Source organism: Equus caballus, chromosome 5 (assembly GCF_041296265.1).
Source record: "Equus caballus isolate H_3958 breed thoroughbred chromosome 5, TB-T2T, whole genome shotgun sequence".
Classification (NCBI taxonomy): Eukaryota; Metazoa; Chordata; class Mammalia; order Perissodactyla; family Equidae; genus Equus; species Equus caballus.
The window spans coordinates 32,665,660-32,690,918 of NC_091688.1; the positions used below are offsets into that span (position 1 = coordinate 32,665,660).

The 25,259-nt window shown below is 44.6% G+C and overlaps 1 protein-coding gene across 5 annotated transcripts in view; it reads left to right on the forward strand.

Moving 5' to 3' along the window:
- The window catches only part of LOC138924257 (neuroblastoma breakpoint family member 6-like), an 89,683-nt gene that overhangs the window by 3,639 nt on the left and 60,785 nt on the right, over positions 1-25,259 (forward strand). The window contains exons 6-14 of one of the 5 annotated variants that reach the window (XM_070267930.1): positions 646-823; positions 1,498-1,617; positions 2,752-2,924; positions 3,006-3,150; positions 7,259-7,313; positions 21,263-21,310; positions 21,411-21,620; positions 23,595-23,697; positions 24,502-24,716. In XM_070267930.1, coding sequence (XP_070124031.1) covers positions 21,443-21,620; positions 23,595-23,697; positions 24,502-24,716 — 496 coding nt within the window. In that variant the 5' untranslated portion in view covers positions 646-823; positions 1,498-1,617; positions 2,752-2,924; ... (2 more) ...; positions 21,263-21,310; positions 21,411-21,442. Of the gene's footprint in view, positions 1-645; positions 824-1,497; positions 1,618-2,751; positions 2,925-3,005; positions 3,151-7,258; positions 7,314-16,852; positions 21,621-23,594; positions 23,698-24,501; positions 24,717-25,259 lie in introns of those variants that run through there. The other 4 variants (XM_070267932.1, XM_070267928.1, XM_070267929.1 and 1 more) reach the window with 4 other exon arrangements.

A 25,259-nucleotide genomic window follows, 5' to 3' on the forward strand; every position in this document is an offset into this window, starting at 1 on the left:
GATTTCTAGCAGTCACGGCATCTTTCAGCTCACCAAGGTGGCTTAGGAGAAAGCCTAGCTCTGTGGAGCCCCAGAATTGACCTCTGCCATATGTTTCTCCAAGAGGAGGCTAAAATAACAGAGGTCTTCATCAAGAAATGACCCCTATGAGGGCTGACATCCCCCAGTGATCAGAGCAGAGGAGAAAATCCAAGGACAAGGGAGACGCTAAAAGTCCAGACTGGGAAGCAGAGTCCTCTTTGCGTCCCACATCACTTAGGAACTCTTCCTGGACACGAGGACGTTTCCCGTTGAAAGGTGACCTTGGACAAGGGACTTGCTGTGCTCAAAGCTGAGTCATTCTTCTTACCAATGGGAGTCTCAGAGTCTCCATCCTAGGCTTTTTAAAATTTTTAAATGATGAGGCTTTTTCCTTGTATGAGAATCTCCTTGGGATTTTTGTCTGGAATGTAGTTTTTGGGCCTTGTCCCCATAAGTTTTGAACAAGCACCGCGTTGACTCTGACGTAGGGGTTCTTTAGCTCTGCAGCTGGTGCCCAGGGGTTAGAGCCCTGTCTGCTGCTTGATATCACGTTCAATCATCCAAAACTGTAGTGGTCAATGCAGCTTCTGGACTTTACATTATACATTCTTCTCTCTTGTACAGGGGATAGACGTGCTCAAAGCAGGCAATGAAATCATCCACTGAGGCATGTGTGGTCCACGGTGGAGCTGGTGTTTGAATCTTCCACTGCCTTTCCTCAGGCTGTGCCTTTATTGCTTCCGCTCACACCTGGAATAGGATTTGTGTGGAAATGTGATTGGAGTAGAAGGCATCAGGGAGGGTTAGTTATTCTTGGAAACTGTTATTTACCCATTTGATAAATATTTACTGAATGGCTTCTCTGTCAGGCCCTTGTGGAGGCACTGGGGAGATGGGGCAAACGGGTGGACAGAGTGCCCGCTCTCTGGAAGATGAGCTTCTGGCACGAGAGCCAGACATTTTACAGATAATCATATAAATAGATTTTAATTTTGGCTGTGATAAATTTTATTTAATATTTCTGTGTTCCTTGGTCCCATGGTGTCAGCCAGGTGTGAAAACTGACTGAATATTAATAATAGGACTAAAGAACTGTGGTAAAAGATTTGTCCCTGGAAAGGTTCTTCAGCCATTTTTGTTTGAACAGTGGAAATCCTCATGTTTGATCCATTGGCTCCTGAAATTCAGCCGTGGGTTCCTGGAGGGTGTGGCAGGCAATCTGGACGGGAAGCTTGTGACCAAGGCTTATGTGGGGGCTCTGCTGTTGTCAAGCGTTGAGGCAGTGTGGGAAAATCTCCTATTCCCTCCGGGCCTCACTTTCCCCATCGGTAAGATAAGGTTGTTAGTCAAATTCTCCAATGTCCCTTCCTGTTCAGTGTTCTCTGAGTGTGTGGGAGACTGAGATGCATGTGGAATGTGCCCTGGGAACTGCGGGTGAGACCTGGCCTTGGTCCCTTCTCTGTGTGTCTCCTGTAGGAGCCTGAGCTGAGACCACATCTTGAAAACACAGAATTGAGGGAGCAGGTGGAAGAAAGAAAGTCAGCAGGCTTGGAGGATGATGATAACCCAAAGAAGATTAAGGTGCTGATGGAGGAGGTGCGTTGGCAAAGGAGGTGAGAATAAGGACAAGTTGAGTTCAGAGAAATCAAGGGACACTGAGGAATGAGTACAGCATCCTCCACTCCTCAAGGAGCAACCTAAGCTGAGCAGTGAGGACTGGGAGAGTAACTTACTCCACAGGGAACCTGTGCAACAGCCAGGGAGACCCAAGGATGGATCAGGTTTGGTTTCTCCTGCTGGGGAGCACCAATTCCAAGAGGAGGAGGGAGGCACCCCCAAGGCTCTTCGCCAGACCCCCCAGCCTTGACCTCAGTGCTGCCCACACAGTGGACGCCCTCCAAGTAAATGTGGGCTTAGAGGGATAAATGGTGTTTGGAGAAGGGTTGGAGATGTCCATTCTTACCTTAAGCAGTTGTGCCCTCGAGTCAGGAGGGGCCAGGGTAATGGGACCCTTGCATCTGAAGCAGTGATAGTAATATTCTTTTGCATTTATAGTTGAATAAAGCTTTAGCCACAATATCTCTTAAATATTTGTTGAGTGCCTCATTTTCCTTATGCTGTGATAAGGACTGGGAGTTCGCCTATTGGTAATATTTCCCTAAGGAAATCAAAGCAGTGAGAGGAAGAACACCAACAGATGGTTTCAACAAAATGCTAGGTCTCCTCAACTGGGGAGTTGCGGCAGCCCAGATGATGGGAGGGTAGGCCAAGGCCATCTCTTCCTAATGACAGAGTGAACCATTGTCAGGAATCCCTCAGGACAATCCGTTCTTCATCAGAGCTCACCACAGGTGAGTGTCCTCAGACATGGAGAGTGTAGGGCAGACCCCATCCTAAGCAAGGTGATTTGCTACATCTTGGGAGAAAGCAGAGCATCCCTGACAGGACATTGGGGACAGGAGTGTTGTTGAGATGACTGACGACTTCCAGCCGCTTTTGTTCAATCCGTTGCACAAATGTTGCTGAGAGCCTCCTCGAGTGCTTGACTCGGTGCTAGGGGTCATGAACGCAGAGATGAATCAAAATTATCCCAACTTCCCGGAGCTCTCGGTCTAGTACCAGGAAGTCTTGAGAAGTGTAGTGGTGGTGGATTCCTTGGAGGAAGTGGCCAGTGCTACCCAGAGATGACCTCAGTGGTTTTCCTGGACCCCCTTCTGCTTTTTCCGACAGCTGGATGACCTGTCCTGACCCACGACCCTGAACCTCAGCCAGATTGCAGCCTCTCAGAACCAGTGCTTGGACTCCATGTTGGCTCCAAGCCCTCAACACTGCCAAAGTCTCCAGAGGAAACAGCTGATGTCACAGCTACTGACTGTGTCCTGGCCAGCTGCAGAAATAAAGAGGCAAGTTAATCCGTCCTTTTCTTATTATTTCTTATTTTTCATTTTTTCTTGACGTAACTTTGGTTTTGTCACATTTTATAGATTTCAGGTATACATCATTATAACTTGACTTCTGTATATACTACATCGTGTTCACCACCAAAAGGTTTCCACTCGCTACCATACAAATGGATGGATTTTAAAGTCATTATGCTACATGAAGGAATGCAGACATGAAAGAATACAGGTATGGTTCCATTTACATAAAGTTGTTAAAGTGCCAAGCCATCTGTAAGGACAGTGGTTGCCTGGAGCTGAGGGTTGAGGGGGTGATGGACTGCAAAGGGACAAAGGAATGCTGTGAGATAATGGAAATGCCCTGCACCTCGATTGGGGCAGTAGTTTCATTAGTGTTTATGGCTGCTGAAATGCACCGAATTGTGTACTTTAAAGTGGTGCGGTCTATTGTACCTAAGTTGTACCTCAATGGCATTCATATAGCAATGTACTGTATTTCTCCACATTAGCACTGAGTATTTAGAAAATGAAATTCAGTAAAACACAATAGAGATTAACATTCACAAATTCACAGTCATTAAATGCCTAAGAACACATATAGTGAAGATCCCTGAAAACTGTTTTTGAGAGAAATTAAAGAACACTAGATAAAGAGAAAAATATATATCAATTTCATACATTGGAAGATTCCATATTGTAAGAATGTCAAATCAAGATTGTTCCAGTTAATATTGTAGCAGGCATTGGGAGGGGATTTACCAGTTATTTCTAAAATGTATATGGAAATCAAAGTACCTGTAATAGCCAAGACAGCCTTGAAGAAGAATTAACTGGAGACACACTTACTAGATTTCAAAAGAATTAGAGGACACACTCTACTGGATTTCAAAACTCACTTTAAAGCTACAGTAATTAACACACTATAGTATGGGTGGAAGTAGACGCCACACAAATGTATCATGTGAAAGAGCAGAGTGTAAGAAATTGCCTCCCACAATACAATTATTTGATTTTTTAAAATAAAGTCACCAAGACACTTCACTGGGATAATGAAAGATGTTTTTGGTAAAAAGCTCTAGAATGAATGAGTAATTATTTAGAAATAAATTAATATTCACAACTACCTTCTACCACACACTGAGTTAATTGGAGATGTGAAAGTTAAAATTATAAAGGTTTTGGAGGAAAAATGGACATATTCTCATGAACAAGGAATAAGCAAAGAAATCTTAGACATAACACCAAGACACTCACCGTGGATGAAAATTTGAGGTCAAACGAAACTGGTTTCTAACGCTTACTCCTCTCTCCCTAGACTGTGACCTTGGAGTATTTTTTAACCTTTTTGAGCTTTTTTCCTCAAAAGGAAAAGGATAAAACCTGGCTAATAAGATAGTGCATAGGATTAAATACGGTCACTTGAACAATAATAGACGCTAAGAACAAATTTGTCTCTGAGTCCTCGTTTACCCACTTTACATGTGTAGACAGAAAGCAATTGGCAGAGAACAGACAAGATGTTCTAAAATAAGTATTTTCCCACCATTTCTAGAAAGAAGTCATGTATATACTACAAAGAATTAGAGGGGGCAAGAGTCTTTTCAACAGCCATCCGCAAACCCAGAAGCAAGGCTAGTTTCTCTCTAAGACCAGAGATGGAAGTCTAGACCCTATCCAACCCCCACAGTCTTCTCTGTCTGGAGCGGAATGAGGAAGTCCACTAGGTTCAGAATAACCTGGACCCTTGAGTGTTCCTCAGAAAGACACTCAATCAGTTCTTCAACTCCAAAGATATTGAACAAATTTTGAAACCAGGAGAGGTCAAGGAGAAACTGAAGCACGTGACCAGGACTCTCACCTGAGTCAAAGCCAGGATAGTCATAAATACGATTTCCCAGATCTCTGCAACGGCACAGGGATGTTCCTTTGAAGTGACTGGCAGACCTGTGAATATCGGTCAGGAGGGATCCATATCAATTTATACGACTCAAAATTCAAAAATATCCCTGTACCCGAACCCAGGAAAGTTCTTATTCAAAGCAATGTGGTGAGGAAAGCATAGGTGTAAATCTTTGTAGTCTTTGACTAGATAAGGATATCTTAGATGTGACAGCTAACGCAAGAACAGTCAATGAATAAATAGATAAATTGGATTTCATCAAAACTGAAATCTTTTGTGCTTCAAAGGATGCTAATAAGGAAGTGAAAAGACAACGCACAGAATCAGAAAAAACAGTTGCAAAACGGATATCTGACATGTGTCTAGTATTGACTCTTACAAGTCAATAATAAAAAGACAATCCAATTTATCAATGGGAAAAGGACTTGAATCGACATTTCTCCATAGACGATGTACAAATGGCCAAGAAGCTCATGAAAAGATGTTTAACATCATTGATCATTAAGAACATAGAACTGAAATCCACAATGAGATACCACTTCACATCCACTAGTGTGGCTGTAATTAAAAGATGGGCAACCACAAGTGTGGAGGAGGATGTGGAGAAATTGAAATCCTCATGCATTGCTAGTGGAAATGTAAAACGGCGCAAACGCTTTGGAAAACGGCATGTCAGTTCCTCAAAGTTACATACAGCGTTGACATAGATGTAGCAATTCTACTCCTGGGTACATAGCAAGAGAATTGAAAACCCATGGTCAAAAACAAACTTGCACATGAATATTCACAGCAGCATTACTCATAGTAGTAAAAGTGGAAACAACCCAAATGCCCTCAGCTGAAGAATGCACAAAATGGAGTATAGTCATAAAATGAAGTCTTATTCAAGGATAGAAAGAATAAAGTACAGATAGCTGCCAAAATGTGGATGAACCTTGGCAACATTATGGCAAGTGAAGAAGCCAGATACCAAAGGCAACGTGTTTTATGATTCCATTGAGAATAGATGTCCAGAGCAGGCAAATCCATACGAGGAGAAAGTAGATTAGCAATTGCCAAGGGCTGGAAGAAGGTGAGGAATAGGGAGTGACTGCCAATAGGGACGGGGTTTCTTTTGTGAGGTAAAGAAAATACTCCAGAATGAGATGGTGGTGATGGTGTCACAACCTTGTAAATAGACCAAAAGTCACTGAATTGTACACAAAATGGAGAATTTTATAGCCTGAAAATTACATCATCATCGTAAAGCAATGCGTCTTTGCACATTCCCACGTCCTGTATTTTCATTAGCAACGTGTCCCAAGTTAATAGTCAGTGGTCAGGATAGGATGCTGTTAGCCTGTTGTGAAATATGTCAGATGGAAATATATCGGATGGAAACATTAAAATCAGGAAGTTTTTGGTAGAAATGAGGTATAGGCAGGAAGCATGTACGTGGAGAGACCTGACACAGAGTGAATTGGAAAATGTGGGAGGGGGTTTGGGGTGGAGGGGCACTCTACCTGACACCTGGCTCCAGCACTTAGAGCGAGGGCACTTTGGGCTAGTCTCAGAACCTCTCTGTGTCTTGGTTTCTTCATCCGCAAACCAGGGAAAGGCCACGCTCTCCTCACAGATCGATCGTGAGGATTAGAAGTAGTATGTACGTGAAATGCTCATCCCCAAAACTGTGAGGAAGGTCGATGCTATCAGTAGGTCCTCAACCTGACTGTACATCTGAGCAACTTTAACAATAGATTCCAGGCCCCCTCAGCCCACTGAATCAGAGTCACTACAGATGAAGACTCTGGACTTGTATTTGTACTAACTCTCCCAGGTGATGCTTTTGTTTTTTGTTTTTAAATTTAAATAGGTTTAATTCCCCAATCCCAGTAAAACTAAATGCAAGGTTGTTGAAGTTGTTTTTACATTTGACCATGGAGTCATCTATGAAAATCAAATGTTTCAACTCAGAACTCTGATACACAGGAGTTCTAATGAAATAGTGAGGAAAGTGGTAAAATGTCGATTCAGGAAGGCTCCAGACATAAGAAGCAATGGTGGGCTAGAGTTTGGGCTGAGAGGAAAGATGGCTTCCTGGGAGAGACAGGAATTTCTTCCACGTCGGGCCTCAGCAGACACAGAGTGGAAGGCGCTGGCAGGAGAGCTGGCACCGGAGATGGCAGAGATCTTCATCATAGAGTCCTTGGTGGCCTCAGAGCATAGTTGCCCCTTTGGTTATCTGCAGCTACCAGATGACCAAATGGCAGGTGCACCTTGGTGACCAGAGAAGTTTCTGGAATGCAGATTTCAGTCCCCTTGGGGGATTCCCAGAGCTATTTCAAAGGAATTTGAAGAGAGTTGGGGTTAAGAAATTGGTAGGAGTACAGCCAAGAACATTCATCTTTGTAATATTGTTATAAGTCTTCGGTCAAATCCATTGTTCTTGGTTTTCCAGTGATCTTCTTACCACTTGTTGTGAGCCTATGATGCTGATAGAATTAATATTCCAGGTAAGCTTAACATTTTAACAGGGTATTCCTGTGGGATGTTTTGATCCGAAGAGGTGAATGTTTAATGGCAGAAATTTAGACGCTGCAAGGGTATGCCTCGGCAGAGGACCTCTGATTTCTCGCAACAGGTATTCCATCTCTGCTTGACATGTATTTCCTTTTTCTGTTAAATTAATTTTTATTGCAGTAATACTGGTTTATAACATTATATCAATTTTAGTGTACATCATTATATTTCAACTTCTGTATCGACTCCATCAGATTCACCACCAGAAGTCTAGTTGTCATCAGTCACCCAGCATATGTGCCCCTTTACCCCTTTGCCCTCTCCCCTCCCCCCTTCGCCTCTGGGAAACAGCAATTTATTCTCTGTGTTTATATGTTTATTTGTTGTTGTTGTTGTTGTTTTATCTTCCATGTATGAGTGAAATCCTATGTCATTTGACTTTCTCCGTCAGACTTATTTCGCTTAGCATAATACTCTCAAGTTCCCTCCACGTTGTCAAAAATGGCAAGATTCCCTCTTTTTATGGCTGAGTAGTACTCCATGGTATGTGTGTGTGTGTGTGTGTGTGTGTGTATCACATCGTCTTTATCCATTCATCTGTTGATGGTCACTTAGGTTGCTTGCAAGTCTCGGCTGTTATGAATAATGCTCCCATGAAAATAGGGGTGCATAAATCTTTTGGAATCAGTGAGTTTGTGTTCTTTGGATAAATACACAGAAGTGGACTACCTGGATTATGTGGTAGTTCTGTTTTTCATTTTCTGAGAGATCTCCATGCTGTTTTCTATAGTGGCTGCCCCAGTTTACATTCCCACCAGTAATATATGAGGGTTCCCTTTTCTCTACATCCTCTCCAACACTTATTTTCTTTTTCGTGATAGCCATTCTGACAAGCATGAGGTGATATCTCATTATGGTTTTGATTTGCGTTTCCCTAGGAATTAGTGATGTAGAACGTCTTCTCAGGTGCCTATTGGCCACCTGAATACCTTGTTTGGAAAACTATCTAAGATCCTCCGCACATGTTTTAATTGGGTTTTTCCTGTTTGTTTTGTTGTTGTTGAGTTGTATAAGTTCTTTCTATACTTTGCATATTAGCCCCTTATCTGATTTATGATTGGCAAATATCTTCTCTCAGTTGGTAATGGTCTTTTCATTGTGTTGATGGTATCCCTTGCCATGCTTAATATCCCAAGAAATAAAAGGGGAACAGTTTTGTCTCGGTGTTTTTAGACACGCACATAAGAAAGAACGGTGAGAATTATGCTTCGATATTTTTTGGAAACAGGTCGCTATCAGCAGAAGGGCAGACAGCTATTGGGAGTGGTGGCTGAAAGGTGGTCCCCAACAGTGGTGGCCTTTGGAAGAGACCAGGCAGCCTTGGGTATCAGCACAGCCTAGGCAACTGGAAGGCAGGGGCTCCTAAGATTCCATGACACCTCCACCTTCCAATTCTGTTACTGCAACGCCAGACCATTAACCGGCGCGCTGGGGCCTCTCTCCATCACTGCTGTCTGACTCTGAGCTGCAGGCGGTGCCTGTGGCTCTGAGCTCTGTCATCTTGAACCTTGTTTTGGCAGTTCCGCACCCTCAGCTGTTGTGGAGTGCTGATCAAGTCGTTCTCCACCGTGAGTTAAGAAGTCTTGTTTGACGTAGTCCCATTTGTTTCTTCTTGCTTCTGTTTCCCTTGCCTGAGGAGACATGATAATCCAAAGGATACTGTGAAGACCAATGTCAAAGAGTGCACTGCCTATGTTTTCTTCTAATTTTCTGGTTTCAGGTCTTACATTCCAGTCCTTAATGCATTTTGAGTTAATTTTCTGTGTCGTGTAAGATAATGGTCTACTTTCATTCTTTTGCATGTGGCTGTCCAATTTCCCAGTAACATTTATTGAAGAGATGTTCCTTTCCCCACTGTACGTTCTAGGCTCTTTTGTCAAAGATTAGCTGTCCAGAGATGTGAGGGTTTATTTCTGTGCTCTCCATTCAGTTCCATTGATCTTTGTGTCTGTTTTCTTTCCAGTATCATGATTTTTTTTTTTTTGAGGAAGTTTAGTCCTCATCTAACATCTGCCACCAATCTTCACCTTTTTGCTGTGGAAGATTGGTCCTGAGCTGACATCCATGCACATCTTCCTCTATTTTCTTTTCTGTAGGACCGGTGCCACAGCATGACTTGTTAAGCAGTGAGTAGGTCCACACCCGCTATCCGAACTGGCGAGCCCTGGGCCGCTGAAGTGGCACATGTGAGCTCAAAGCACTCTGCCTGCCAATGGGCTGGCCCCGTAATGTTTTGATTAATAGAGCTTGTAGTATATTTTGAAATCAGGGAGTACCATACCTCCAGCTTTGTTTCTTTTGTCTCAGGACTGCTTTGGATGCAGGTGCTTATTATAATGATTGACCTGGGGGTAGGAAACATGGAGCTGTATAACTTTTATGCAAAAGACAAAAGCAGGACAGAGCAGAACAACAAGGATACTTTCAATCAAGTCGCTAAAGCAGGGGAGAAACTGTTGGAGGACTCTAGAATGGAAGGGGATCTGGCCCATCTGACTGCACTTTAACTTCATCCATTTTATAGCATAGACGTGAGGCCTTAGGGACATACGCCTCAGGCACCCGGCACTCCACCTTGACAACAGTGAGAGCCATAATTTCAAATTCTAGCGTGCTTTGAGTAGAAGTGAAATTTACTCTTTCTGCTCATCGATGAGACCAATCTTCTCTGAGTCTCTCACTTTACAAAGTAAGTCCTGTCATTCTTCATTCAAACTTCAACAGTGAGGTTTGAACTCAGAAAATCTTATAAATATTCTAGCCACCTAACAAAACACCAGAAAGTTGGCAAGTCCATTCCAGTTCAGGACAGTTGGGCCCACTAGACCACAGACTTTGAGACATAAAGAAAAGAATGTCACATCCAACTGACACCAAAAGAGAGATTTCTTTAAAGCTTTTCATGGCTCTGACACACCAATAGCATTCCACAGTGTCGTTGGAGGATGGCGTGGCGTGGGGAGGAGATGAGCTTCAAAAGCGGTTGATGCGGTCCTCTGTCCTTTATCTTGACATGAAAGCTCGGTGGTACATGGCCAGACCCATTGCGCCCTCAGCTCAGGCGAGTGCAGCAGCTAAACTGAAGAGACCAATGCCACAGGGGGTCTCCCAGGTCTCCTCTTCACAAGACCCGGGTGGGAAGAGATGACAAGAAAGTGAGCAGGGCATTCAGGGCACCACTTTCCCCTGCCTGCCTGTGCCTCTCTTGTCAACCTCAGCTTCTCTGTCACTGAACCCCATCACACACATACACTGTGGGTCATCCACCATCCCTGAACCGTGACCTTGAAATTCCACATTCTGGTAGAGGAATATAACTGCAGGTCAGTAGCATGATGACAGCTCGAAGGGATCTGTCCAGCAACAATCCATCAACACTGCTCCGCATCCCTGATCTGTTCCAAACGTGAGTGAACTGAATGACAAGAAATAGCATCAGGTTGCCAAGTGTTTGCAAAAGAAAGGGCCACTACGTGTATTCAGGATATACTCATAAACCACTGTAATCATTTTCAGAGCTGGAAAAGAGCTCTTGTGGGACTAGAAGGCATAATCTGTGGATATCCGGAAGCAACAAGTAGGAAAGATAGTGTTTACGGACACTTAAAAAGTAACAGCCACAAAAGCGGCCCAGACATAGAGAAGGATTTTAGGAGGTAGAGATGTCACACTGACTTAAGTTTGAAGATAAGCCAACATGCTGCCCTAGTGAGGGGCAAGAAGTCGACACAACACAGGGATGCAGCAAGAGGAGTATTGTGAGTCAGGACAGAGAATAATTTTTTAACGAAGTATTCATTCACTTAGTATTACACTCTGCTTTTGTCCCTTTTAATGGATGTAGAAAAAACTGGAGAAAGCCCAGCGAATAGCAGCATGAGAGTCTAAAAGTTTGCCATCTTTCATGTCTGGGAAAACCTTAAGATCGGTTTACATTTAGAGAGAAAGTGGGGTGACTTCGTGACGGTGCTTCAGAAGACAAACTTTGTTGGGACACTGGTTTCTCTTTCTGTTTTGAGATGCACACAGGAATGGGCACTGAGAACTATGCTTAGATATTTTCTGGAAAGAGACAGGTCGGTAGTGTCACCACGAGAGTAGACAGCTGCTTTGGGGTGATGCCCATCAGCAGTGGCCTTCAGAAAAGGCCGGGCAGCCTGGGGTAGCAGCAGGGCCTAGGCAACTGGAAGGCAGGGGCTCCTAAGATTCCATGACACCTCCACCTTCCAATTCTGTTATTGCAACGCCAGACCGTTAACCGGCGCGCTGGGGCCTCTCTCCATCACTCCTGTCTGACTCTGAGCTGCAGGCGGTGCCTGTGGCTCTGAGCTCTGTCATCTTGAACCTTGTTTTGGCAGTTCCGGACCCTCAGCTGTTGTGAAGTGCTGATCAAGTCGTTCTCCACCGTGAGTTAAGAAGTCTTGTTTGACGTAGTCCCATTTGTTTCTTCTTGCTTCTGTTTCCCTTGCCTGAGGAGACATGATAATCCAAAGGATACTGTGAAGACCAATGTCAAAGAGTGCACTGCCTATGTTTTCTTCTAATTTTCTGGTTTCAGGTCTTACATTCCAGTCCTTAATGCATTTTGAGTTAATTTTCTGTGTCGTGTAAGATAATGGTCTACTTTCATTCTTTTGCATGTGGCTGTCCAATTTCCCAGTAACATTTATTGAAGAGACGTTCCTTTCCCCACTGTGCGTTCTTGGCTCTTTTGTCAAAGATTAGCTGTCCATAGATGTGAGGGTTTATTTCTGTGCTCTCCATTCCGTTCCATTGATCTTTTTTTTTATTTTTATTTTTTATTAATGTTATGGTAGATTACAACCTTGTGAGATTTCAGTTGTACATTTTTGTTAGTCATGTTGTGGGTACACCACTTCCCCCTTTATGCCCTCCCCCCACCCCCCCTTTTCCCTGGTAACCACCGATCAGATCTGCTTATCAATATACTAACTTCCACCTATGAGTGGAGTCATATAGAGTACATCTTTCTCTGACTGGCTTATTTCGCTTAACATAATACCCTCAAGGTCCATCCACGTTGCTGTGAATGGGCCAATTTTGTCTTTTTTTATGGCTGAGTAGTATTCCATTGTGTATATATACCACATCTTCTTTATCCAATCATCAGTTTCTGGGCATGTAGGTTGGTTCCACGTCTTGGCTATTGTAAATAATGCTGCGATGAACATAGGGGTGCAACGGACTCTTGAGATTTCTGATTTCAGGTTCTTAGTATAGATACAGTAATGGGATGGCTGGGTCATGGGGTATTTCTATTTGTAACTTTTTGAGAAATCTCCATAGTGTTTTCCACAGTGGCTGTACCAGTTTGCATTCCCACCAACAGTGTATGAGGGTTCCTTTTTCTCCACAACCTCTGCAACATTTGTCGCTCTTGGTTTTGGATGTTTTTGCCAATCTAACGGGTGTAAGGTGATATCTTAGTGTAGTTTTGATTTGCATTTCCCTGATGATTAGCGATGATGAACATCTTTTCATGTGTCTATTGGCCATATTCATATCTTCTTTTGAGAAATGTCTGTTCATGTCCTCTGCCCATTTTTTGATCGGGTTGTTTGTTTTTTTGTTGTTAAGCAGTGTGAGTTCTTTGTATATTATGGAGATTAACCCTTTGTCGGATAAGTGGCTTGTAAATATTTTTTCCCAATTAGTGAGCTGTTTTTTTATTTCAATCCTATTTTCCCTTGCCTTGAAGAAGCTCTTTAGTCTGATGAAGTCCCATTTGTTTATTCTTTCTATCGTTTCCCTCAACTGAGGAGTTATAGTGTCTGAAAAGATTCTTTTGAAACTGGTGTCAAAGAGTGTACTGCCTATATTCTCTTCCAAAAGACTTATTGTCTCAGGCCTAATCTTTAGGTCTTTGATCCATTTTGAGTTTATTTTGGTGTGTGGTGAAAAAGAATGGTCAATTTTCAATCTTTTGCATGTGGCTGTGCAGTTTTCCCAGCACCATTTGTTGAAGAGACTTTCTTTTCTCCATTGTAGGCCCTCTGCTCCTTTGTCGAAGATTAGCTGTCCATAGATGTGTGGTTTTATCTCTGGGCTTTCAATTCTGTTCCATTGATCTGTGGACCTGTTTTTGTACCAGTACCATGCTGTTTTGATCACTGTAGCTTTGTAGTATGTTTTGAAATCGGGGATTGTGATTCCGCCGGCTTTGTTTTTCTTGCTCAGGATTGCTTTAGCAATTTGCGGTCTTTTGTTGCCCCATATGAATTTTAGGATTGTTTGTTCAATTTCTGTGAAGAATGTTCTTGGGATTCTGATTGGGATAGCATTGAATGTGTAGATTGCTTTAGGTAGTATGGACATTTTAACTATGTTTATTCTTCCAATCCATGTGCATGGAATGTCTTTTCATCTCTTTATGTCATCGTCAATTTCTTTCAAGAAAGTCTTGTAGTTTTCATTGTATAGATCCTTCACTTCCTTGGTTAAGTTTATCCCAAGGTATTTTATTCTTTTCGTTGCGATTGTGAATGGGATTGAGTTCTTGAGTTTTTTTTCTGTTAGTTCATTGTTAGTGTATAGAAATGCTACTGATTTATGCACGTTAATTTTATACCCTGCTACTTTGCTGTAGTTGTTGATTATTTCTAATAGATTTTCTATGGATTCTTTGGGGTTTTCTATATATAAGATCATGTCGTCTGCAAACAGCGAGAGTTTTACTTCTTCGTTACCTATTTGGATTCCTTTTATTTCTTTTTCCTGCCGAATTGCTCTGGCCAGCACCTCCAGTACTATGTTGAATAGGAGTGGTGAAAGTGGGCACGCTTGTCTTGTTCCTGTCCTCAGAGGGATGGCTTTCAGCTTTTGTCCATTGAGTATGATGTTGGCTGTGGGTCTGTCATATATGGCCTTTATTATGTTGAGGTACTTTCCTTCTATACCCATTTTATTGAGGGTTTTTATCATAAATGGGTGTTGGATCTTGTCGAATGCTTTCTCTGCATCTATTGAGATGATCATGTGGTTTTTGTGTTTCATTTTGTTGATGTAGTGTATCACGTTGATTGACCTGCGGATGTTGAACCATCCCTGTGTCCCTGGTATAAATCCCACTTGATCATGGTGTATAATCTTTTTGATGTATTGCTGTATTCGGTTTGCCAAAATTTTGTTGAGGATTTTTGCATCTATGTTCATCAGTGATATCGGCCTGTAGTTCTCCTTCTTTGTGTTGTCCTTGTCAGGTTTGGGGATCAGAGTGATGTTGGCTTCATAGAATGTGTTAGGGAGTACTCCATCTTTCTCAATTTTCTGGAACAGTTTGAGAAGAATAGGTATTAAGTCTTCTTTGAATGTTTGGTAGAATTCTCCAGAGAAGCCGTCTGGTCCTGGACTCTTATTTTTGGGGAGGTTTTTGATTACCGTTTCTATTTCCATACTTGTCATTGGCCTATTCAGATTCTCCATTTCTTCCTGATTCAGTTTGGGGAGATTGTAGGAGTCTAGGAATTTGTCCATTTCTTCCAGGTTGTTCAATTTGTTGGCATATAGTTTTTCATAGTATTCTCTTATGATCTCTTGTATTTCATTGGTATCTGTTGTGATTTCTCCTCTCTCATTCCTAATTTTATTTATTTGCGATTTCTCTCTTCTTTTCTTGGTGAGTCTGGCTAAGGGTTTGTCAATTTTGTTAATTCTTTCGAAGAACCAACTCTTTGTTTCATTGATCCTTTCTATTGTCTTTTTTGTTTCAATATCGTTTATTTCTGCTCTTATTTTTATTATTTCCCTCCTTCTACTGACTCTGGGCTTTGCTTGTTCTTCTTTCTCTAGTTCTGTTAGGTGTCGTTTGAGGTTGCTTACGTGAGCTTTTTCTTGTTTAGTGAGGTGAGCCTGTATTGCGATGAATTTCCCTCTTAGGACTGCTTTTGCTGCATCCCAAATGGTTTGGTATGTCGTGTTCTCATTTTGATTTGTCTCCAGATAATATTTGACTTCTTCTTTAATTTCTTCAATGATCCATTGTTTGTTCAGAAGCGTGTTGTTTAGTCTCCACATTTTTGCACCTTTCTCTGCTTTTTTCTTGTAGTTGATTTCTAGTTTCATAGCATTATAATCAGAAAAGATGCTTGATATTATTTCAACTCTCTTGTATTTATTGATGTTTGCTTTGTTTCCCAAAATATGGTCAATCCTTGAGAATGTTCCATGTGCACTTGAGAAGAATGTGTAACCTGCTGTTTTTGGATGAAGTGTTCTCTATATATCCATTAAGTCCATCTGGTCTAATTTTTCATTTACTTCTATTATTTCCTTGTTGATTTTCTGTCTGGATGTTCTGTCCATTGGTGTTAATGGTGTGTTGAGGTCCCCTACTATTATTGTATTGTTGTTGATGTCTTCTTTTAGTTCTATTAAGAGTTGCTTTACAAATTTTGGTGCTCCTGTGTTGGGTGCGTATATATTTATAAGTGTTATGTCTTCTTGGTGGAGAGTCCCTTTTATCATTATATACTGTCCCTCTTTGTCTTTCTTTATCTGTTTTGCTTTGAAATCTACCTTGTCTGATATTAGTATAGCGACACCTGCTTTCTTTTGTTCATTATTAGCTTGGAGTATTGTTCTCCATCCCTTCACTCTGAGTCTGTGTTTGTCTTTGGGGCTGAGGTGTGTTTCCTGGAGGCAGCATATTGTTGGATCTTGTTCTTTGATCCATCCTGCCACTCTGTGTCTTTTGATTGGGGAGTTCAATCCATTTACATTTAGAGTGATTATTGAGATGTGGGGGCCTACCACTACCATTTTGTGTCTTGTTTTCCGGTTTTCTTCAGTTTCCTTTGTTTCTCGTCCCATGGTTTAATCTGTTCTGATGAAGAGCTGCTACTCTCTGTTGTTGTCCTTCTACTTATCTCCTCTGCTCTTGGTTTTGTAGCCCCTTTCCTTTTTTGGATTTTTCAGGAATGAGGGTATTCCTGAGGATTTCCTGAAGAGGAGGTTTTGTGGCAATGAACTCCCTTAATTTTTGTTTATCTGGGAAAGTTTTTATTTCTCCATCGTATTTGAAGGATATTTTCGCTGGGTAGAGACTTCTCGGCTGTAGATTTTTGTCCTTCAGATTTTTGAATATATCATTCCACTCTCTTCTAGCCTGTAAAGTTTCTGCTGAGAAATCTGCTGATAGCCTGATGGGGGTTCCTTTGTAGGCTAGTTTCTTTTGCCTGGCTGTCCTTAGTATTTTCTCCTTGTCGTTGACTTTTGCTAGCTTCACTACTATATGCCGTGGAGTTGGTCTTCTTGCATTGATAAAGTTTGGAGATCTATTGGCTTCTGTCACCTGAAGATCCATCTCCCTCACCAGATTTGGGAAGTTCTCAGCCATTATTTCTTTGAATAGGTTTTCTGCCCCTTTCTCCTTCTCTTCTCCCTCTGGTATACCTATAATCCTTACGTTGCATCTCCTAATTGTGTCTGATAATTCTCGGAGAGTTTCTTCATTTCTTTTTAGTCTTACTTCTCTCTCCTCCTCTGCCTTCAGCAATTCTATATTGCCATCTTCCAAATTGCTAATTCTTTCCTCCATATTATCGGCCCTACTGTTCAGAGCATCTAGATTTTTCTTAATCTCCTCTATTGTGTTCTTCATTTCCAGTATTTCTGTTTGGTTCTTCTTTATCGTATCAAACTCTTTTGTGACATAGCTCCTGAACTCGTTGAGTTGTCGGTCAGAATTCTCTCTTAACTCATTGAGTATTTTAATGATGGCTGTTTTGAAGTCATCATCATTTAGGTTATATATCTCATTTTCTTTGGGATTGTTTTCTGTGTGTTTGTTATTTTCTTTCTGTTCTGGAGATTTAATGTATTTTTTCATATTGCTTGATGTTGTTGATTTGTGCCTCCGCATAGAGATAGAGTTTAGTTGCTCCTTTCACTTGTTTCTGCTGCTGCGGTGGGGGAGCAGCTGTTTATACTGCACCAACCAGGAACCCTATCTGCAGTTGCTAACTGGGCCTGGGCCCCTCCTCGTAGTCACAGTGGTCCTTTGGATTCCCTCCTCTGCCTTGGGGGCTGTCTCGGGGGGCTTCAGGCTGCTGGTGCCTACTGTTGCAGCCCACGTAGACGTGCTCCCTCCTTGGTGTCTGCAACGGTGTTATGGGCTTTTCCAGCGGCCAGGGGTGGGATCACTTATATTTGTCACTCCGTCGCTGTCAGCACCCACAAAATCTCACTTGTCCACTATGGGTCGCAGGAGAGCTATTGGCATCTTCTACAGTCTGTGGTTAGTTCACCTAGCTATGCTGCTTTTGTCCCAGGTTCTTCCAGCCTTGTGGCTGCCGGATGGGTGCTTTCTACTAGTGCTGTGCAGAGGCTTTCCCTGAGGCTGCTGTGAGCCTGTAGGGTTTCCCCCTAGGCTATGGAGCTGGGTCGCTGGAACTCCCCCCAGCCCCAGTCCTGTTCCCCAGGAACTCGGGGAGCCCTTTGCCCTGTCTTGGGGGATAGCCAGAGATCCTGATTTCAGTGGTAGCTGGTCAGCTGCTGCCCTGCCTGATATTCTCCTCTCCGGGACCCTCCCAGTATTGTGGATGCTGGGCGTGGCCCCTCCGCTAATAGCAGAGAGTTTTGTCTGCTGCCCGGGCAGAACTCTGGAGCTTCCCCTCCGGGCCGCGGAGCCGGCCTCTGGAGCTTCACCCAGCCCCAGTCCTCTCCAAGATCTCCAGCAATCCCTAGCCCCACGGGGCGGGCAATGGCAGCTGGAGGTCACTTCGCCCTCTGGGGTTCTCTCCGGGACTTTCCCGGAGTTGTGAATGCTGGGCATGGCCCCTCCACTAATGGCAGACAGAGAGCCCTGTCTGCTGCCCAGGCAGAACTCCAGAGCTTCCCCTCCAGGGCGCAGAGCCGGCCCCTGGAGCTTCACCCAGCCCCAGTCTGCTCGGAGATCTCCGGCACTCCCTAGCCCCACCGTGCAGGCAGTGGCAGCCGGGGGACCTCCGTACCCTCAGAGACTCTCTCTGGGACCCTCCGGGCGCCGTGAGCAGCAGGCGGGATCTCCCCGCCAATGGCGGGGAGAGACTCTCCCCGCTGGCCCAGGTGTGCAACTCCAAAGTTTCCCTCTGCCTTTAGGAGTAACGGCAGGAGGTTTAGGTAGGGTTCTGGTCACCTGTTTCCACCGTCGCTCCTCTGTTGTGTGCTCGCTCCTGCCCTAGATGGGTGTTGATCTTCTGGGGGCATCCGTTGGAAGAAAGCCGCTTGCGGGTACTAGGCTGTTGGGTCGGGGTCGGAGAGTTTTCACCTATTTCCACATCCTCCCGGAGGAAAGTCCGTCCGCCTTTCGATGTATAGTCGCGTGGGTCTCTCAGACGTCCTGAGATGCTGTCTGGATATCCTTTGTTAAGCGATAAGTGTCCAAATAATTGTAGACTCGAAGGGGGAGAGACAAAGAGGACTACTCATGGCGCCATCTTGGATCGAGCTCCAGTTCTATTGATCTTTGTGTCTGTTTTCTTTCCAGTATCATGATTTTTTTTTTTGAGGAAGTTTAGTCCTCTTCTAACATCTGCCACCAATCTTCACCTTTTTGCTGTGGAAGATTGGGCCTGAGCTGACATCCATGCACATCTTCCTCTATTTTCTTTTCTGTAGGACCGGTGCCACAGCATGACTTGTTAAGCAGTGAGTAGGTCCACACCCGCTATCCGAACTGGCGAACCCTGGGCCGCTGAAGTGGCACATGTGAGCTCAAAGCACTCTGCGTGCCAACGGGCTGGCCCCATAATGTTTTGATTAATAGAGCTTGTAGTATATTTTGAAATCAGGGAGTACCATACCTCCAGCTTTGTTTCTTTTGTCTCAGGACTGCTTTGGATGCAGGTGCTTATTATAATGATTGACCTGGGGGTAGGAAACATGGAGCTGTATAACTTTTATGCAAAAGACAAAAGCAGGACAGAGCAGAACAACAAGGATACTTTCAATCAAGTCGCTAAAGCAGGGGAGAAACTGTTGGAGGACTCTAGAATGGAAGGGGACCTGGGCCATCTGACTGCATTTTAACTTCATCCATTTTATAGCATAGACATGAGGCCTTAGGGACATACGCCTCAGGCACCCGGCACTCCACCTTGACAACAGTGAGAGCCATAATTTCAAATTCTAGCGTGCTTTGAGTAGAAGTGAAATTTACTCTTTCTGCTCATCGATGAGACCAATCTTCTCTGAGTCTCTCACTTTACAAAGTAAGTCCTGTCATTCTTCATTCAAACTTCAACAGTGAGGTTTGAACTCAGAAAATCTTATAAATATTCTAGCCACCTAACAAAACACCAGAAAGTTGGCAAGTCCATTCCAGTTCAGGACAGTTGGGCCCACTAGACCACAGACTTTGAGACATAAAGAAAAGAATGTCACATCCAACTGACACCAAAAGAGAGATTTCTTTAAAGCTTTTCATGGCTCTGACACACCAATAGCATTCCACAGTGTCGTTGGAGGATGGCGTGGCGTGGGGAGGAGATGAGCTTCAAAAGCGGTTGATGCGGTCCTCTGTCCTTTATCTTGACATGAAAGCTCGGTGGTACATGGCCAGACCCATCGCGCCCTCAGCTCGGGCGAGTGCAGCAGCTAAACTGAAGAGACCAATGCCACAGGGGGTCTCCCAGGTCTCCTCTTCACAAGACCCGGGTGGGAAGAGATGACAAGAAAGTGAGCAGGGCATTCAGGGCACCACTTTCCCCTGCCTGCCTGTGCCTCTCTTGTCAACCTCAGCTTCTCTGTCACTGAACCCCATCACACACATAACACTGTGGGTCATCCACCATCCCTGAACCGTGACCTTGAAATTCCGCATTCTGGTAGAGGAATATAACCGCAGGTCAGTAGCATGACGACAGCTCGAAGGGATCTGTCCAGCAACAATCCATCAACACTGCTCCGCATCCCTGATCTGTTCCAAACGTGAGTGAACTGAATGACGACAAGAAATAGCATCAGGTTGACAAGTGTTTGCAAAAGAAAGGGCCACTACGTGTATTCAGGATATACTCATAAACCACTGTAATCATTTTCAGAGCTGGAAAAGAGCTCTTGTGGGACTAGAAGGCATAATACGTGGATATCCGGAACCAACAAGTAGGAAAGATAGTGTTTACGGACACTTAAAAAGTAACAACCACAAAAGCGGCCCACACATAGAGAAGGATTTTAGGAGGTAGAGATGTCACACTGACTTAAGTTTGAAGATAAGCCAACATGCTGCCCTAGTGAGGGGCAAGAAGTCGACACAACACAGGGATGCAGCAAGAGGAGTATTGTGAGTCAGGACAGAGAACAATTTTTTAACGAAGTATTAATTCACTTAGTATTACACTCTGCTTTTGTCCCTTTTAATGGATGTAGAAAAAACTGGAGAAAGCCCAGCGAATAGCAGCATGAGAGTCTAAAAGTTTGCCATCTTTCACGTATGGGAAAACCTTAAGATCGGTTTACATTTAGAGAGAAAGTGGGGTGACTTCGTGACGGTGCTTCAGAAGACAAAATTTGTTGGGACACTGGTTTCTCTTTCTGTTTTGAGATGCACACAGGAATGGGCACTGAGAACTATGCTTAGATATTTTCTGGAAAGAGACAGGTCGGTAGTGTCACCACGAGAGTAGACAGCTGCTTTGGGGTGATGCCCATCAGCAGTGGCCTTCAGAAAAGGCCGGGCAGCCTGGGGTAGCAGCAGGGCCTAGGCAACTGGAAGGCAGGGGCTCCTAAGATTCCATGACACCTCCACCTTCCAATTCTGTTATTGCAACGCCAGACCGTTAACTGGCGCGCTGGGGCCTCTCTCCATCACTCCTGTCTGACTCTGAGCTGCAGGCGGTGCCTGTGGCTCTGAGCTCTGTCATCTTGAACCTTGTTTTGGCAGTTCCGGACCCTCAGCTGTTGTAGAGTGTTGATCTAGTTGTCCCCAACGGTAAGTTAAGGATTCCTGTGTAAACACCCCTCTGGCCTGGTGAAACCTTTTTGTCTTTGCTTGTTTTTCACTCATTATATGTTTGGGTTTCTCTGCCCAGTCTCTGGCTCTACCTCTTCTGCCAACATCACCATGGCCGTGTGTCCTCACGCTTTGTCTGATCCGAGGGCAGAGGTGACCCTCCAGGAGTCCAACCAGGAATTGCGTTCACAGCTGGCACAAAGCAAGCAGGACTTCCAAGCCCTCATGGAGGAATTCCTTGTATCCGAAGCTGCTGCCTACTCCCTGGCCACCGAGCTGCAGAAGCACAGTAAGTCTCCCAGGGCTGTGCTCCCCAGATGGGTGAGTGATCCCTGTCTGCCCTCTAGGACACTAAAATTTCTCCAGACTTTATCCTCTGGTCCCTTTGTCAAAATAACTTTCATTCTGACCACAATCCAGGAAAGTCAGAGGTAGGTATTTTGCCCTCATTTTGCTGGGGATGGAGAAACTGATGCACAAAGAGTTTAGCCACTTTTTCAGATTTGCAGTGTGGTATACGGCGGCTTTAGAATTCGAGTCCCAGACATCGATTGCTGGTGCAGCCACACAATTGCGTCTTCCTCTCAGGAAAGGGCTGCACTGTTTCTCTCAGCATCCTCTCTGTCCTTTACCACATCCTGCATCACTCTGGGCCTAAATGTCTGGGACGAGTGAACTCCCTCAGTTCAAGCTTCTCTGAGGTCCCATGGGCAAAGCACTGTGCTACTTACAGTGGGAAAACAGATGATAGTAGCTGCTTTATAGGAGCTTAAAGATGAATATGCTCCTCACCGAAACTGTGCTATCCAGGAGTGACACCATCAAGACAGGGAATGCCCTGGTGAGAGGGAAGCCCTCTCTTCCAGGGCACGGGCTCTTCTTCCTGAGTCTGAGGAAGACGTTTGACACCCTGTGGTAAGGTTGGGGCTGTTTCTATGGAAACCAGAGAATCTGTCCCACCACCTGTGTCTCCCGCTCAGCTGGTGAACCCTCAGGGATGCAGGGCAACCAACAGGTCCAGGTGACCTTGAGAGTCTGGGCTATGAGACCTGTGGCCAAATTGAGGCCACAAAGTGAGGTAGGTGGGGGAGACCACTAGCCCCAGGAAAACTCAAGCCAGTGTGTGAGGCAGGCCCTTCCCTGCCCCAGTCAGCCTCAAAACTGGAAGCTCGATTGCCTGCTCAGTGAGACTGGGCTGTAGTGACGACAAGAACCGTGACAACCAGGGCATGTGCACAGCAGAGTGTTTAGAAGGATCTTGACAACTCGGAGCCTGAATTGGGGTCGTTACCTACAATTGCTTTTCAATAAGCCATTGAGGGGGGAGTAACTAAAATGACTGACACAGAGAAAATCAAAGCCTGCCATTTAAAAAGTGAAGAGATGAGCTTTCAGGAAAGGACAAACGAAGTTTTATTTACCTTCCTTAGAATCACAGCGTAACTGTAGGAAACACATTTTGAAGCTGATGAAGAAGAAAGATATCACTTAAGACCTGGGTGTCAATGTAACACGGTGCAGTGGTGAAGAGCATGGACTCTGGGCCAGTCTTTCGGGGCTCCAATCCAAGCTGTGTGTCTTTCTGTGCCTCAGTTTCCTCCTCTGTTAATACGGTGCTGTCATGGTACCTACTTGTTTGAGTTGTTGCAATGCATCACATGGATGATTTCTGTAAGTCCCTGTCACAGGGTCAACACTATTTGTTAGTTCTTCCTTCTATTGCTTTTAATTTAACACAAACTTTCTTAGTATCTGTGCACGTTTCCTTCAGAAATTTATGGGCAAATGCATAATATTTTACAGGGTTGAATCCATATAAACGTCTTTATCTTGGATGTACTTGACCTTGAAATTCTGAGCTCAAGGGAACCAACAGTCAGTAGAGTCCACCGGGCCTTCCCAAGCACACAGGCAATCACTACTGCACGCGCCTGCTTGGTGTTTCACTTAAGAGGCTGCGAGGCTTGGTAACGTGACTAAGGCCCACGACTCAGGGTCAGTCTCAGGGGATGGGAATTCTGCCTTTGTCAAATAGAAGTTAACGTATCTAATTACTTTCTGTGCCTTGGAGCTTCTCTTTCCTCAGCTCTAAAATGGGGAGTAACCCAATGCTGTGTAGTAGTTTGGAGGCCGAGGAATAAGATGCGGAAATCCCAGTGTGGAGCCTGGTCCTGGGCATGGACCCTGCTTCCTCCCTTGAAGGCAGTGACCACAGCAGCATGGCCAGCTTTCCACTGAGGCAGGGCTCTCTGTCCTTTTTCAGAGTGTGGAGAGTGCAAAGACATCATTGAATCCGTGCTTGGGGACAAGCTGCCTTTTGAGGAGGGGAAGCTGGCAGAGAAGTCAACGCTAGCCAAGAAGCTCAGGTAAGGAGGGCTGTGTGGGGGTAGGCTGGTGGGTAGCTGTGGGAAAAGCTGAAGTGGGGCAGGGAGCAACTTTGGGCCAAGAGAAGCCAGAAATGTACACGGCAGGCACTTGCGTTCAAATGTTTATAAAGCAACTAGGGAAAAGTAATTGGAAAATTATGGACTCCAGTTATTCAGAGGCTCACTTACTCTTTTTTTTCAAAACTATAAATTTTTGAACTGAAACTCACCAAACACGAATTTGCACAAATTGAGGTGAACGATTCGGTGGCATTTAGTACGTTGACAGTGTTGTGCCATCACCCGCTCATTTCCCTTTAATCACAATCACCGCCTGTCTCACGAGGGCTTGTTGTGTTTTCTTTCTAAAGAATTCTGTCTCCTTGACCCTGTCATTCTCGTGTTCTTTCCAGCTAACCCAGCTGTGCTCGTGCACATTTCTGTGTCTGGCTTTGTGTCCATTCACTGCAGAATGCACCATGTGTATTTCAACATAGAAGCGGGCATGGCTGAAGGGGTTAACTGAAGAGACACGTTTTTAAAACAGGTTTAGGAAGACACCTGGTTTTGTTGACAGCAGAAACAATGAGTAGGATGTCCAGGAATCTGACGGGAGCTCTCTCTGATACAGAGGAAACCTGTGCTTTACCTTCCTCTTTCTCTTTGCCACAGGCAAGTCGCCACACATCGGCCAGAATTCTCTGAGGACTCCTTGGGGGCAGTTCTCACAGAAATCTTGAAAATCTTTAGAATCTGTCACTCATCCCTTTGGACTCTCAAGTCTTCTCTTCTGTCCCACCTTAGGGAATCCAATCTCCTAATTCAAGAGCAGGAGCAGCAACTGGCCTATCTGCGGCACAAGTTACAGGAAGGGCGAGAAGTGTGGGCCCTGCTGAGTCAGCACCTCAATGACCTGCTGACACACAACGGCTCTGACGACCACCAAGGGCAGGCCTTCCGCCAGCAACTGGCTGAGGGATATAGGCTGGCCACGCACCTTGCCCACATACTCGGCCCAGGTAAGGTGGCCACAGGCCCTCACTGCACTGAAATTCTCCAAGGTGCCTGGCTCACAAGACCCTCCACACCTCCCCTCGTAATGTTTTGACAAGCTGTCCCAGTTTGCGTGTTGCACTTGGGACCGTGGTAGGACCCGGACTGGCTAGGTGGGCGCAGAGAGCAGATATGCCCAGGGTGGAGGTCATAGTGGTGCAAGTGTCGGCTTCCTTCCTGATGGACTGTGACCTTTAGGGCAGGAGGCCACACCTACCTACTGTCAGAGGACACAAAAGAGGACGTGACAGGAGGCAGCTTGTTTGAGTGAAAAGAGCCTTGGACTAAGGGTGGCCATTCCCAGGCTCCAGCCTGAGAGCTGATGGTACTAACACTGGGTGAGAGATTGATTTTTACTTCATCCGTATCAATCTCCTCAGCAGTAAAATGGATCCAATAATCTGTTCACGGTAGCTGTAGTCATCAAACGCAGGAATGTCTATGAATGCACTTCAGAACAAAGCAAGCCCCTCGCTCTGTGGGGTTGGGCAAGGTACTGGATGTGGTAG